A 12665-nucleotide genomic window follows, 5' to 3' on the forward strand; every position below is an offset into this window, starting at 1 on the left:
TTACTCTGCAACCTGAATCCACAATGAAGAATGGCGTACTCAATCTCTGTCAACTATGCACTCTGCCTGAAGAATCCAATGCCAATAACTGTTGAGGGCTACGTCCCAGCCAGTCCAAATCTTGGGGTTTGCGTCCTAGATGAAGAATCACTCACTCAGAGCAAATTCACAAAATAAGTTTGATTGTGTAAAAAGATAATGAACAATTAGGTCTTCATCTCCTTATATCTCCTTTCCTTTCCAAGCCAAACCCTAAAAGGGAGTAAAGTTGGCGCATTATGAAAAGAGTGTTATTTTCTAATTGTGGCGTCAACTATAGGAAAATAGCACTAAATTGCAAATAAATAGCGCCAAGCATCCAAAAAGACTTTGGAAGGTGAGAATCATGTAGCAAAGTTCAAGACCTTTCCAACGAGCTATAACACATAGGCATATCAACCCAGATGAAGCCATAAACCCCTTATTACTCCGAAATGACTAAATACATAGCCTTATTTTAATTTATTAAATCGCTAACTTAGGAAATATTTAAATATATTAAAATATCTCCAAATATCCAATAATAGCCCAAAATAACCAAACAATCATGAATATAACTTTGTTACCTATCTGTGACCGATGCCGGAAAAGCTGAGCTAACTGACAGTCCCATCCCTAAAATCTAGGGATGCTCCTAGAAACTAGGAAACACACCCAATCTTCTTGAAACTGAAACCATAGTATGGTCCCGTGGAACCTCAAATATGGAAATTGCCACAACCTCCTAAAAGGTAGGGAATCTCCGTAAAAAGTAGGAACCTCTCTTCAAACACCTGTAATTGCTCAAAAGGATCTTGCTCTGCTCCTTGGTCCCCCACGAGGTCATTTAGTCAACTGCCAGTTCTCCCTAAAAAATAGGAGACCTCGTTCGAAGGTCTGAAACGGCTCACAGAGCCCTTGCAAAGCTCCATGACCCTCAGAATGAGTCCCCTAACCATGTCGTTGACCTACGGGAACTCAAATGGTAGGTCAACCCCTACTCATCTCACGTCACCTGAAAAAAGGGGACATTACAGAGAATACAAGCAATAGAAGAAAAAGCTGAAAATGAGAAGATAGGCTTGGTGGAGGCTGTATTTACATTTATCCTTCTCGAGTTGAGCAATACACAATGGTAGAAGAGAATTTGCCACTACCAATCTGGCTTTTTCACCCTTTATGGGGTTTTCCCAGGATAAATAATGTATTGTTGCATTGTTTTCTCATTTTAGTACTTCATTTCTCTGTGTGACAGCACTTGAATTCCTCCACATTTCACTGTCATTTGCAGTGGAACATAAGTAAGCTTTGGTTTTGTAGTTTTTGGTTGGATTTTGTTGGAAATTAAGGATCAAAATTGAATTAGAACAATGTAAATATGAAAAAAAGTAAAGACTTCAAAGTTCAAACTACCTCAAAATATACTCAAGAGAAGGATCCAAGGTTACTTTGGTTTATATTTTTTGTACAGCTGTTGGGAATAAAGCTGATTACTGAGACTGTTCAAATATTGCATACATGATAGACTCGATGTGAAAACCACATTTGACTTTGAGGCAGTGCTGGATAATTGGCAGGGTAACACCTTCCATTTAGTTTGAATTGTGTCTTGATGAAATATCAAGGACCTTAAGTTACCAGCAAAAGTACAGACGAGCAACGTTAAACTAATATTTGATCAGGATTGTTCAAAAATCCTAAAAGGAAACTTGAAATACTGATGGAGAAAAATACGAAAAGCTATCTTAGTAACAGTTACAATCATACACTAGCCTGAAATGTACTGAAATGTTCTACATTTTATAGATCTAGATTCAGTGTCTCGTCTCTGGCATTTAGATATATCCAGAACAAAAGTTTTATGCAGTGAGTATTACAAGTAAATCAGAATTTCCTGTCATGTCTTGTAAAGACAATAAAATGTAAGAAACTTTTGCATCAAGTTATCTCTTTCAATTGAATATCTTATTCTCCAGGAGCTTTTGGACATGAATGGTCATATCTGCAGCTAACGTGAAGGAGGTTCCTGGAGCGAGTAGTTGTTTTTTAATTAAGATTTAGAAACAAGAAGAGTGAAAAACAATTTTCTGTTGTGAAATGATTGTGTTTTGAGGAATTTAACGCATTCACTGATCAGCTGATATGCTTGACTATGACAGCTACGGAATGCCCCGAGGATTTACAGCAATATGTCCCCAGTTTTACAATCTGATACTAATGGCTGCAACTACAAAGACTTGAAAGATGCTCAGTGGATCCGAACAACAGATTTTACACAATGTTGTTGTATAGGTCAATCTTCATCGTTTAGTTTGGAGCTTCCCAATTCTATAGACATTTCTCATATTCAGAACAAGTTTGCACATTACAAAGAGATTGAAGAGAAAATTTTGCTAGAGCATGGAAGACCATATAATCCAACTTCAATTTTGGTGCCAATCAGAAGTCCTCCAGAAGATTTGGACATACCCTACAAAATAATGTTCAAAATAAATTCACTTGTCCAACAAGGCATTCTTAGTTGGCCAACCCTTAGCAAGGAATTCTTCAATTTGCTACTGCCTGAGAGAAGGCCAGCTGATTATATATATCAGGCTTTAACAAAACTTAGTAATTCAGGATGGAACACTTGCTACAGACCTGTAGATTGGCTCACAAAGGAACTAGGTATGTTGGAAAAATCAAAAGGGCACCTTCATTCTGAAAACATATCTCTGGATAATGGCCTGATGCATATCAACAGGGTACAAATTACTCCTTCAAAAATCTACTTCTGTGGACCTGAAGTTAATGTTTCCAATCGTGTGACACGACACTTTGCAGAATACATTGACAACTTTCTTCGTGTTTCCTTTGTTGATGAGAACTTGAACACGCTTAGTTCTCGTGACTTGTCTCAATGGATGGGCCGTGAAACGCCACAGAAGCATACAAAAATATATGAGAGGATTCTGTCTGTTTTGAAAGAAGGCATTGTGATAGGGAATAAAATATTTGAGTTTCTTGCTTTCTCTTCAAGTCAGCTACGTGAAAGTTCAGTGTGGATGTTTGCCTCGACTGACACACTTAGTGCAGATTATATAAGGAAATGGCTAGGTAACTTTGTGACGATAAAATGTGTTGCAAAGTGTGCAACAAGAATGGGACAATCATTTAGCTTTTCCACTGAAACAGTTGATGTTGCCTCAGATGAATTTGAATACATTCGTGACATAGAGGTTCATAGTAGTGGTAAAAAATACATTTTTTCAGATGGAATTGGTAAAATATCTTCTTCTTTGGCAGAAGAGGTGGCTCGTAAGTGTGGATGTGAGAAGAAACCACCCTCTGCTTTTCAAATAAGGTATGCTGGCTTCAAAGGTGTTGTAGCTATTGATCCAGCATCTAACCACAAACTGTCCTTGCGTCCAAGCATGCGTAAGTACACTTCAAATAATATAAGTCTTGATGTCCTTTCTTGGACAAAATATGGGCCATGTTTCTTAAACCGTCAAATTATTACTCTGCTGTCTAGTTTGGGGGTTAAAGATGAAAACTTTGAGATTCTGCAAAAACAGGCATTGGCGCACCTGGATAATCTTCTGTACAACAGAGATGATGCTCTTGGTGTGCTACATATTCTCTTTTCAGGTGAAAGTCACCATCTTCTCACAGACATTCTGTCGTGTGGCTATTGCCCAAGTTCAGAGCCTTACTTGTCAATGATGCTTCAAGCATTTCGAGCATCTAAAATTCAAGAGTTAAGAAGTAAGGCACGCATTTTTGTTCCTAAGGGAAGATGTTTAATGGGATGCCTGGATGAAACTGGAACACTAAATTACGGTGAAGTGTTTATTCAAATTTCCCGTGCTCCAGGAAACAAGCAGTTTCATGACGACAGGAACCATGCCAACTCCATAATAGAAGGAAAAGTAATTGTTGCAAAAAATCCCTGCCTTCATCCAGGTGATATACGTGTCCTTTTGGCCAAGAACACATTGAAGCTTCATCATATGATTGATTGTATCGTTTTCCCCCAGCATGGACGAAGGTAAGGAATTTGAGTGCCATGATAATTTTCCTTATTGTTTTTTGACTGTTTCAGTTTGTATGTTGTTCTCTGCTGCTACCATCATGTAACATCACAGCTAAATAATGTACATTTTGATATGTTATTCCTTGTTATTGCATTCTAGGCACTGTCTGGAATTCTCTGGAAACCCCATTGAGGCCTTGATATGTTGTCCTAAGTTCTATTTCCATACATAGACTGCGAAAAATTTGAAATGATTCAATTGCATGGTCTTTTATAGAAAGAGGAGTGATGCCCATGGGTACATCAACAAAACCATCCAAATGCATTTTCAAGATCTTCAAACAGAAAACTTTAAGTTTGTACTTTTGCCATTCTTGTTATGTATATGAAGTTAATTTCATTTGGGAGAGAGCATTACTTAGTGACAACTAAAGTAGAAACTCGTTATCTTGATATGTTACACATTTGGGGATGTCTTCCCAAATAGTATAAGTTGAAGCAATCTATTCCTTAGCTCCCAAAATCATAGCAAGTTCTACTATTATTACATTAACTTGATCCACTTTTATGGTCATAAAGGCTTGCGAGAAATTTTGAACTGTATAGAATGAAATGGTTTTTTGTAACATCTTGAGAGGCAAGTTTTAAGATCCAATTTCCCAGATTATGATCCAAAGCCATAATGTTTCTTATGTTAAATTTGAGAACCTATTGGAGAATTGCATATGTGTTTTCTTTTCACCATTCTCTCCTTTCTTTGAATAAGAGTTTGATAAATTGCTCTTTTAGACCTGTGCCATGTTATCGCAATTAATAGCAATGATTCAAGAAATTCACCATTTCTCTGATTTCTCCTGCAATGTCATCTACATATTTAGCTCATTAGCATTCTGTTTTCATAATAAGAAATCATGGAACAGAAAAGAAATGTTGTGTTGTCTCCCACTCACTTGGTTCATTGTAGACTTAAGTAGAATAACTCAGGAAGCCAATATTATTCTTGTATATCTTGGTAGTATATGAAGAACTTAAGTTTTGAAAAGTCACTTTCCACTGCAGCTTAGTCTCACTTTTTATCTGATGTTAGCTTGTCCACCAGTGCATATGCACTGATGAATGATGTCTTTCTGGTAATATACGTCCTTGTTCTGTGAAAGACTATATTATTGAGACCTCTTTGCAGGGTAGCTTGTCTTATAGTAGAAGGGTGCCCTAAGTCCATGCATGTGACTCTAAAGAAGACAACTAGGTTGATAATGTTCTTTAGGCATTTTTCTATTGGATCTACTCTAAAATCCCCAAGGACAGTCTCATCAAGGTTGGCTATTACTATTTTTTCCGTGCAAATGATTCTATCATCCATGGAACATCCAAAGCAAAACAACAGGAATAAACAAGATCTTTATCCTAAAATTAGAACCACTGATAATTCTGGCAGGAGAGCTTCAGTAGGTGCTATACATTGGAGACTGGAAGTTTGCAGTATCCTCACAAAAATTTAAAGAAAAAGAAGTTTTTATTTTCCAATGACAATCTCCATGTGTTGAATTTTTCCTGAGAAATTTGTAACTTAAGCAATGATACCCAGGAGAGGCTTCCATAATTTCCTTTTCCTTGGTATCATTGCCTAAGTTCCATTGACCTGATGCTTTCAGGTTTTCTTTGCATTTAGAGTGATGATGATTGCAGATTTCAGATGGCTAGAGCGATTTAAATTTTATTTATTATTTATCATGGGTTCCATGCATGATATTAACTTTTAGCTTTGAATGCCATTTGCAATTTAGACCCCACAAATTTCTGTTATTTTTTTGTCTATTTGAAATAAAATAAAATGATGTCTTAATCATTGTTAGCGTTCAAATTGTATCTGAGTTTAACTGTTTCTTGGGAATACAGAATTTCCTGATGCATTCAATTTATTTGAAATACTTCCGAATATGCAGGCCCCACCCAAATGAGTGCTCAGGTAGCGATCTTGATGGTGATCTTTATTTTGCAAGCTGGGATGAATCACTCCTTCCATCTCAAGAATACATGCCAATGGACTATGTTGCTAAGCCACTTATACAATTGGATCGCAATGTGACCATTGAGGTACAAGCATAGCAATTCTTTGAATAGTAAACTATAAAATTTATGTTGTCTATTTTCAAATGTGAATTTCATAATGGTTTTACAGCATACTTAATATTTTTCACATTACCATTAAGTCAATATCTTGTCTTCTGTATTCCAACTTTTTCATACAAGGGAACTGTGGAATATAATGAACTAGAACGGTATGAATGGATTACTTTTGTCATTTGGCTTCTAAAACTGTGACCTAGGAGATATAGTCACAACCACTGATCAATTCCTACACATGAACATTGAACTTATATTGTTATAAATTATTCACGTATGTTTTATGTTGAATCTTCCCATTTGAACTGAGAACTTCTGTATGTTATCATATTTCAATTTTTGAAACTAGTCGCATTTGAATTTTTGAAACTAGAAGCAAATTGAACACAGAAATTTCCAGCTTCGCTCCTTTCTGGCTGAAGTCTAGAACAAACAGTATACAGTGTAAGAGCTAATTACAAACTTCTTTTACTTCTATCAGGAATATATATTATCTTACTACATGAGTGATTCATAACCTCAGGTGAATAATTTATACATGTAGAAATAACTTCATAGTCTGGGAAAATACTGTCAGAAAATCACGAATATCTAAATTTTAGAAGTAAAAGATAACTGTTATAGGTTTTCTAGCTTGTGGTTCGAAAATAAGTATTTATAGTTTATGCACAAGCCAAACTTAGCATGTGCATTTATGGAGACTGATCCAGTTTGAAGGCATTTGATTTAATTTACCATGAGCTACATAAAGGTCCATGTTAAATTGATTTGAAGTTTTTCCTTTGTCCTTGAAATCTATCAAATGTAGCCAGATCAAATACCCAACTAGGAAATTTGTGGCATCTCTAAGGGCTTTCCCACTAACATGCACACGCTTTGGAAGTTTCCTTCTCTTTAAGCGATGCTTACAGGAGACGTATAGGAGATGCAAAGAAACTTAATCTGAAGTCTCTAATGTCTAGAGATGTCTCCATATAGGTCTCCAAGATGAGGACATGTTTTCGGTATGGAGAGACAAGAACCAAGGGTATGGTTAAAAGCTATCTAATTTCCACACTAACCCTATGAGAGAAATATTGCATACAGATACATATCTAAAAGCATGTGTAAAGGAAGTCATCGAAAGGAAACAAGGTAAAAACTATATAATTTTCACTCTCACAATTTCAATAATGATGAGCAACACGCAACACAAGATATATCCTAGGAAACCCAGTTTGAGAAAAAATAGCATCAAAAGAGCACTTAATGAATTAATCATAACACTTAGATCAGAATACACTTTTAGATAATCAACTCTTCAATATAGATCTTCAACTTACGTCTTGAGAAATTTTAGCAACATAACATCAACCTTCAACTCAAGAATCCATTATAAAACCAAGGCAAACCAAGAAACCATAAGTGGTTTCCAAAATCATGGGCCAAACCAAGGGACCCAAATTTGTCTCCTCAAATTCCAACCCCTATCAGAATGAGTTCACCTTCTCCGAATAGCATGTAACTCCTCGAGTCAAATATTCCACTCACCAAACTTGGGAATCCAATTTAGTCCAAACCACGTACAAGATGCTATTATAGATGCCATCATTATGGGTCAAAGGCTGCTTTCATTGTCCTTCCAGATCCACTTCATAACTCCCTCTTACCAACTATTTTATGTCATAGATTCTATTACTCAAGTTATGATACATTTATGCCAAGCGACATAGTGTGATTCCACTATTACCTTCACCCTTTTAGGATCCATCTTGAGTCCATCGCTTGAAATCACAAATCCTAAATATACTAGCTCTTCTTTCATGAAACTGCACTTTTTAAAATCAGTCAATAGTTTCTCTTCCATGTTACCTAGGATACACCCGTTGGCATCCCCAGTATAGCCAAATGGCAAGGGACATATCTTGGCCACCCCTTGTCACTGGGGAAATTGGGAATGCGTCCCTAGCAAGGTGTCCACAGGGGTCTACATCCTTGGGATGGACATCTAAGACGTTTTGCAACCATCTCAGGGACAATCGAACATCCTCCTAAGGGTTTGAATTTTTAACCCAAAAAGAAAAATCTGCTATTCAAAGAGCAAATTTATGATCGCATAAATTATGAAAAAAATGTAGAACTTTGGAATGAATGCATAAAACTATAGAATGAAAGAGTAAGACTGTGAAATGACTGCATATAACTGTAGACTGAAAATGTAATGACAGCATAGATTTCTAACTTTTCTTCATCAATGGAAATTGTAACCACATGCAACTATGGAATGAAAACATAATCCTGTTGAATAATAACATACAGTTGTTACTATTTTCATCAATGAGCAATTCTATGACTACATATAGTTAAAGGAGAGAAGACGATTATAAAATGAGAGTATACAGGTGTAATGAGCAGAACTGTGACAGCATACAGTTAAAGAAATATATGTTACTTATTGGACTTTCGTATATGATTTTGTATCTTTTGGGTCTTTTGTTGTAATGAAAAACAAATGAAACATAAGCCTAGAAAGGAAAGAGGGGAAATGAGTGACGGGGGAGAACTCAAATGAGCCCCAACTAAAGGCAGGCCATACGCTAGAAGGAAGGAAAGTATTAGGGGAAGAGGACAAAAGAGAGTACAAAAGGAAAGAAGAAGACAGAGAGAACTAGAGGGAAGGAAGAACCAGTTACCACCATCCCAATTCAAGTTGGAGGGGTGATTATGGATTTCAATGGCCTCTTTGAGTTTCCTTTTGAAGTACTTGTCTTTGGCTAGGATTTGGGTGTCATCCAAGGGGATGTGGTGTTTGGTTTTCAAGGAGTGCTCTGCAACAGCAGATAGCATGATATGCTCATTTTAAGTTTCATATCATTGCCTATATATTTTAAAGTCATCCCTATAATTAATATTATTATTAGCAATAGATACCTTATAATAGTTGTACTATATCTATAGTTCTAGCATTATAAGATAATATATGAATAACACACACACATTTGCATGTATATCTATTCCTTTCCGTATTTACTTGAATTCCCTCTTTCCTAAGCTGTATTACCTTTCAAGTTAATTATGACTCATTTTTTATCCTTACATTTCATTTTGTTTGCTATTGTTTTCCTTATGTCAATTCTTTTAATTTGTTGGCTTTCTTGTGTCTATACTGGCTTCTTATCCTCTTCTCATATTTTTGTCATTAGCCCTACCCTTCTTAGCTCTCCCCTCACCCAAGGCTTATCCTTTTCATCTATCTTCTACTTTCTAGGTTCTTGTGCCAGATTTCCTTCTATCTATTTAGTCATCTTGGTCTGCTAACTTCTCATTTCTCTTCTCTTGCTTGCACACCCCGATGATGGATCATGGAGTTTGATTTGAAATGTTGGTAATAAAAATCTACATGGTCAAGTCCACAAAATATTGGCTAAAAACCATTATGGACTGTGGAAGTTTCTGATTGTAATAGTTTTTTTTTCTTTGAAATTCTGCAGCACTGGCTATAAGTGTGCCAAGTTTTCTTCCTTGGTCTTGCTGAAAATCAGTATATCATGTAGATATACAATCAGAAATTTTCTTATATAAGACTTAAATACTTCATTTGTGAGCTGCATGAATGTTCTTAGTGTGGTCGTCTCAGACAATCCCTCATGTCCTAAATGTTGTCTTCCATTCATCAGCTTATTTGGTCTTGATTTGAAGGTAACCACCCTTCAAATCTAATTTAGCAAAATATCTTGTTCCACTCAAAAAGTCCATTATTCATTCTTGGCAATGGAAATTTGTACATGATGGTGATCTTATTGATCGCCATTGAGCTTACCCATGTGCCTTTCTCCTCCCTTCTTTGGGACAAGCATTGTATGTACTTTGTACCATGCATGGACTGAGACTCTCCTTGATGAGTCCTATTGTGATGTTTTCACACATCACCCCATTGCAAATGGGGACCCTCACTTTTTGCTTAGATTAGGTGTCTTAGTTTTCTTAGCTTCTTTAGTCATTAACCTTTGCTAGTAAGGGATGTCAAGTTGAGGTCTTGTTGCAAAATTGCTTGAGGTTGTAAGTTGTCAATAATGTCAATATGTTGCAAGAATTTCCATGTTTGTCAAGAAGGGGTTTCGAATGATTTCAAGTCTAAGTGATTAATCAACCTCCATAAACAAGGAAGGAGATGCACACTAACTTCTGTTACCTATTTTTCGCTCCTGGCTGAAAAATAGGTTGAGAAATGCTAGCATGAACAAAAGAAAGCCAGTTTATACTTTTCTCTATTTTTGTGTTTTAAAGATGGTGTTTCTAAGTACTTCTATTCTGTAACAACAAAGAAGGAGACATCTCATTGCAAAAGAAAAGTATTTTATTCATTTTCAAAATTGCGTCCCACACAAAGAGCCGTGGGACTAGCTATGTACATCCAATGCAGAAAGGAAATATACATATATATATGCAAGTACAAAGGAAAAAATGAGGAAAAGGCATGTCAAAAATGGAACCAGTCATTGCCTGAATGACTGGAACAGTTGAGAGACGCTCGTCATCGCCTTTGTCTTGCTGCTCCACCCTGGTCCGTTGATGTTTTCCTTCTGATATCTGCAAAAAGTTGGAACAAACAATGTGTTAGAACATTTTGTTCTAAGCAATAGCTGGCTGCATTTCTGACATATGTACTAATGCACGCATATATATATATGATCCCTACATACATCGAATGCATATAGCTCGCATCACAAAGGAATCTCCAAAAGGCAAAATCAGATCAAAGGAAGGTCACCATAAATATGCATTTTTGTTAACAGGTTTGTTTCATGTGCAAGAAAAAGAAAAAGGACAGTTTGCTGGTCATAAAGTTCACTAAGATGAGTGGAGATGAATGTGGCTCCCACAAGGGTTGAGCCCAGCTCATGTGGACAATCGCAAGGTTTCATACAATCAGATCAACAAGATGACATTTTATGCATCAAGCCTAAAAGATTTTTTATGATACGCTGGAAAAGGCGTGATTGATCAGACATTTCAACAAATTCAAGTCAGTTGCGTCCTTGGAAATAATATTCAGATTTTAAGAGAATAATGTTTAAATGGCAGCTACAGTTTTTATAAAATATCTATGAGAAATCAGCATTGAATGGCAGATGACAAAAGGATGGTTTCTAGTGTTTGTTTTTCACCATTTTCAGTCCAAACAGTCATACAGAGAAGTGCTTATTTCAATGAAGACAATGAGAAATCAGCATTGGATGTTGGATGTGAAGATCAAATTTTTGAAAGAGATATTCCAGTAGTTTATGGGAGTGTCCAAGAAGCATTTGTTGAGATTTCAAGCCTTGAAAAAACAGAAAGATTGCCATGTGGAATTGGTTTGATAAATAGATACCACAATGTTGGTCCAGGATCAAATGGACATGGATTTGTGAAGGGTGCCTCGTTTGATTCTTGTTTCATTGATAATAATCATTCTGAGGATTTGGGTTACAATAATGGCAGTGCTGCTGAACCACCAGATGGAGCTACATGCTCTCCGCAAAGGAGGGAAGTCCTAGTTGACAGAGGTTCAGAGCTCAGATCAGCTAGGTATGGTAGCCCAAGCAAGTCACAAAAACTAAGCTCATGCAGACTTCATCTGATTGCTACAGGGAAAAGCATGGAGTTCACAATTATCTCAAGAGGCATGTAAATACAAGATCATCGCCAAGAGGTAATACTGATGTAAAGAAGGTTGGAGATGGTAGCATAGAATTTGATGAGCGTAGATGGTGCAGTCCAAAACAAAAGGACACAAAAGATTGGAAGATTGTTTATAGTTGATGACACTGAAGTAAGTGAGAGATACATTCAATTTCTAGTCATTATCCCATTGAAATTAACAGTTTTTATCCTGATTACACTAATAGTGCAGATAGTACTTTTCCTATGCCCAATAAATCAGGTCATTTTAAAACTGTCTCTTCAAAAAAATGAGAATAAAAACAGTGGATTTAAGCCCCAGCTACCTTGCATAAATACAAAGTCTGCTAAGAGAGTGAGTATGCATAGTTCTTCAGGGGTAAATGGTGGAGCTGACAATCATACTGCTGCAAAACAGATAAATTGTGTGTTTGACAATCAAGATAAAAAAAATAAAAAAAAAATGGACCAACGGTTTAGCTTCTCAAACTCATCTCAGGTAACACACAATTTGATGGGAGAAGATGTTCCTGATCTTGATTCAGCTCAAGGAAAATGCTCTAATAATGAATCTAGTCATATAAATCATGGTGAAATTCCAAATACAAATATTGCAGCCAACAATCAAACTAAGCAGCATCAACTGTCATCATCAACTACCAGAAATTCCATCTTTACTCAAAATTGTTTGAAAGATTCATTTTCAAATGATATGGAAGGTAATGTGAAGGGAAATTCATTTTCTAGCATTACGCAAAATGAAAGAGCTATAAATATAGACGAATCATCAGATTCCCAATACACTGATAAAGGACTAGGGCATTGGAAGGAAGACGCTCCTGCACAATTAATGGATAAGGAA

General features: G+C 36.3%; 1 protein-coding gene across 1 annotated transcript in view; it reads left to right on the forward strand.

Moving 5' to 3' along the window:
- Positions 1-12665, forward strand: part of LOC131064604 (RNA-dependent RNA polymerase 1) — an 83305-nt gene that overhangs the window by 41420 nt on the left and 29220 nt on the right. The window contains exons 2-3 of the mRNA XM_057998793.2: positions 2178-4048; positions 5980-6130. Coding sequence (XP_057854776.2) covers positions 2178-4048; positions 5980-6130 — 2022 coding nt within the window. The remainder of the gene's footprint in view (positions 1-2177; positions 4049-5979; positions 6131-12665) is intronic.

The sequence above is a fragment of the Cryptomeria japonica genome, chromosome 2, assembly GCF_030272615.1.
Source record: "Cryptomeria japonica chromosome 2, Sugi_1.0, whole genome shotgun sequence".
In the NCBI taxonomy this organism is placed as follows: Eukaryota; Viridiplantae; Streptophyta; class Pinopsida; order Cupressales; family Cupressaceae; genus Cryptomeria; species Cryptomeria japonica.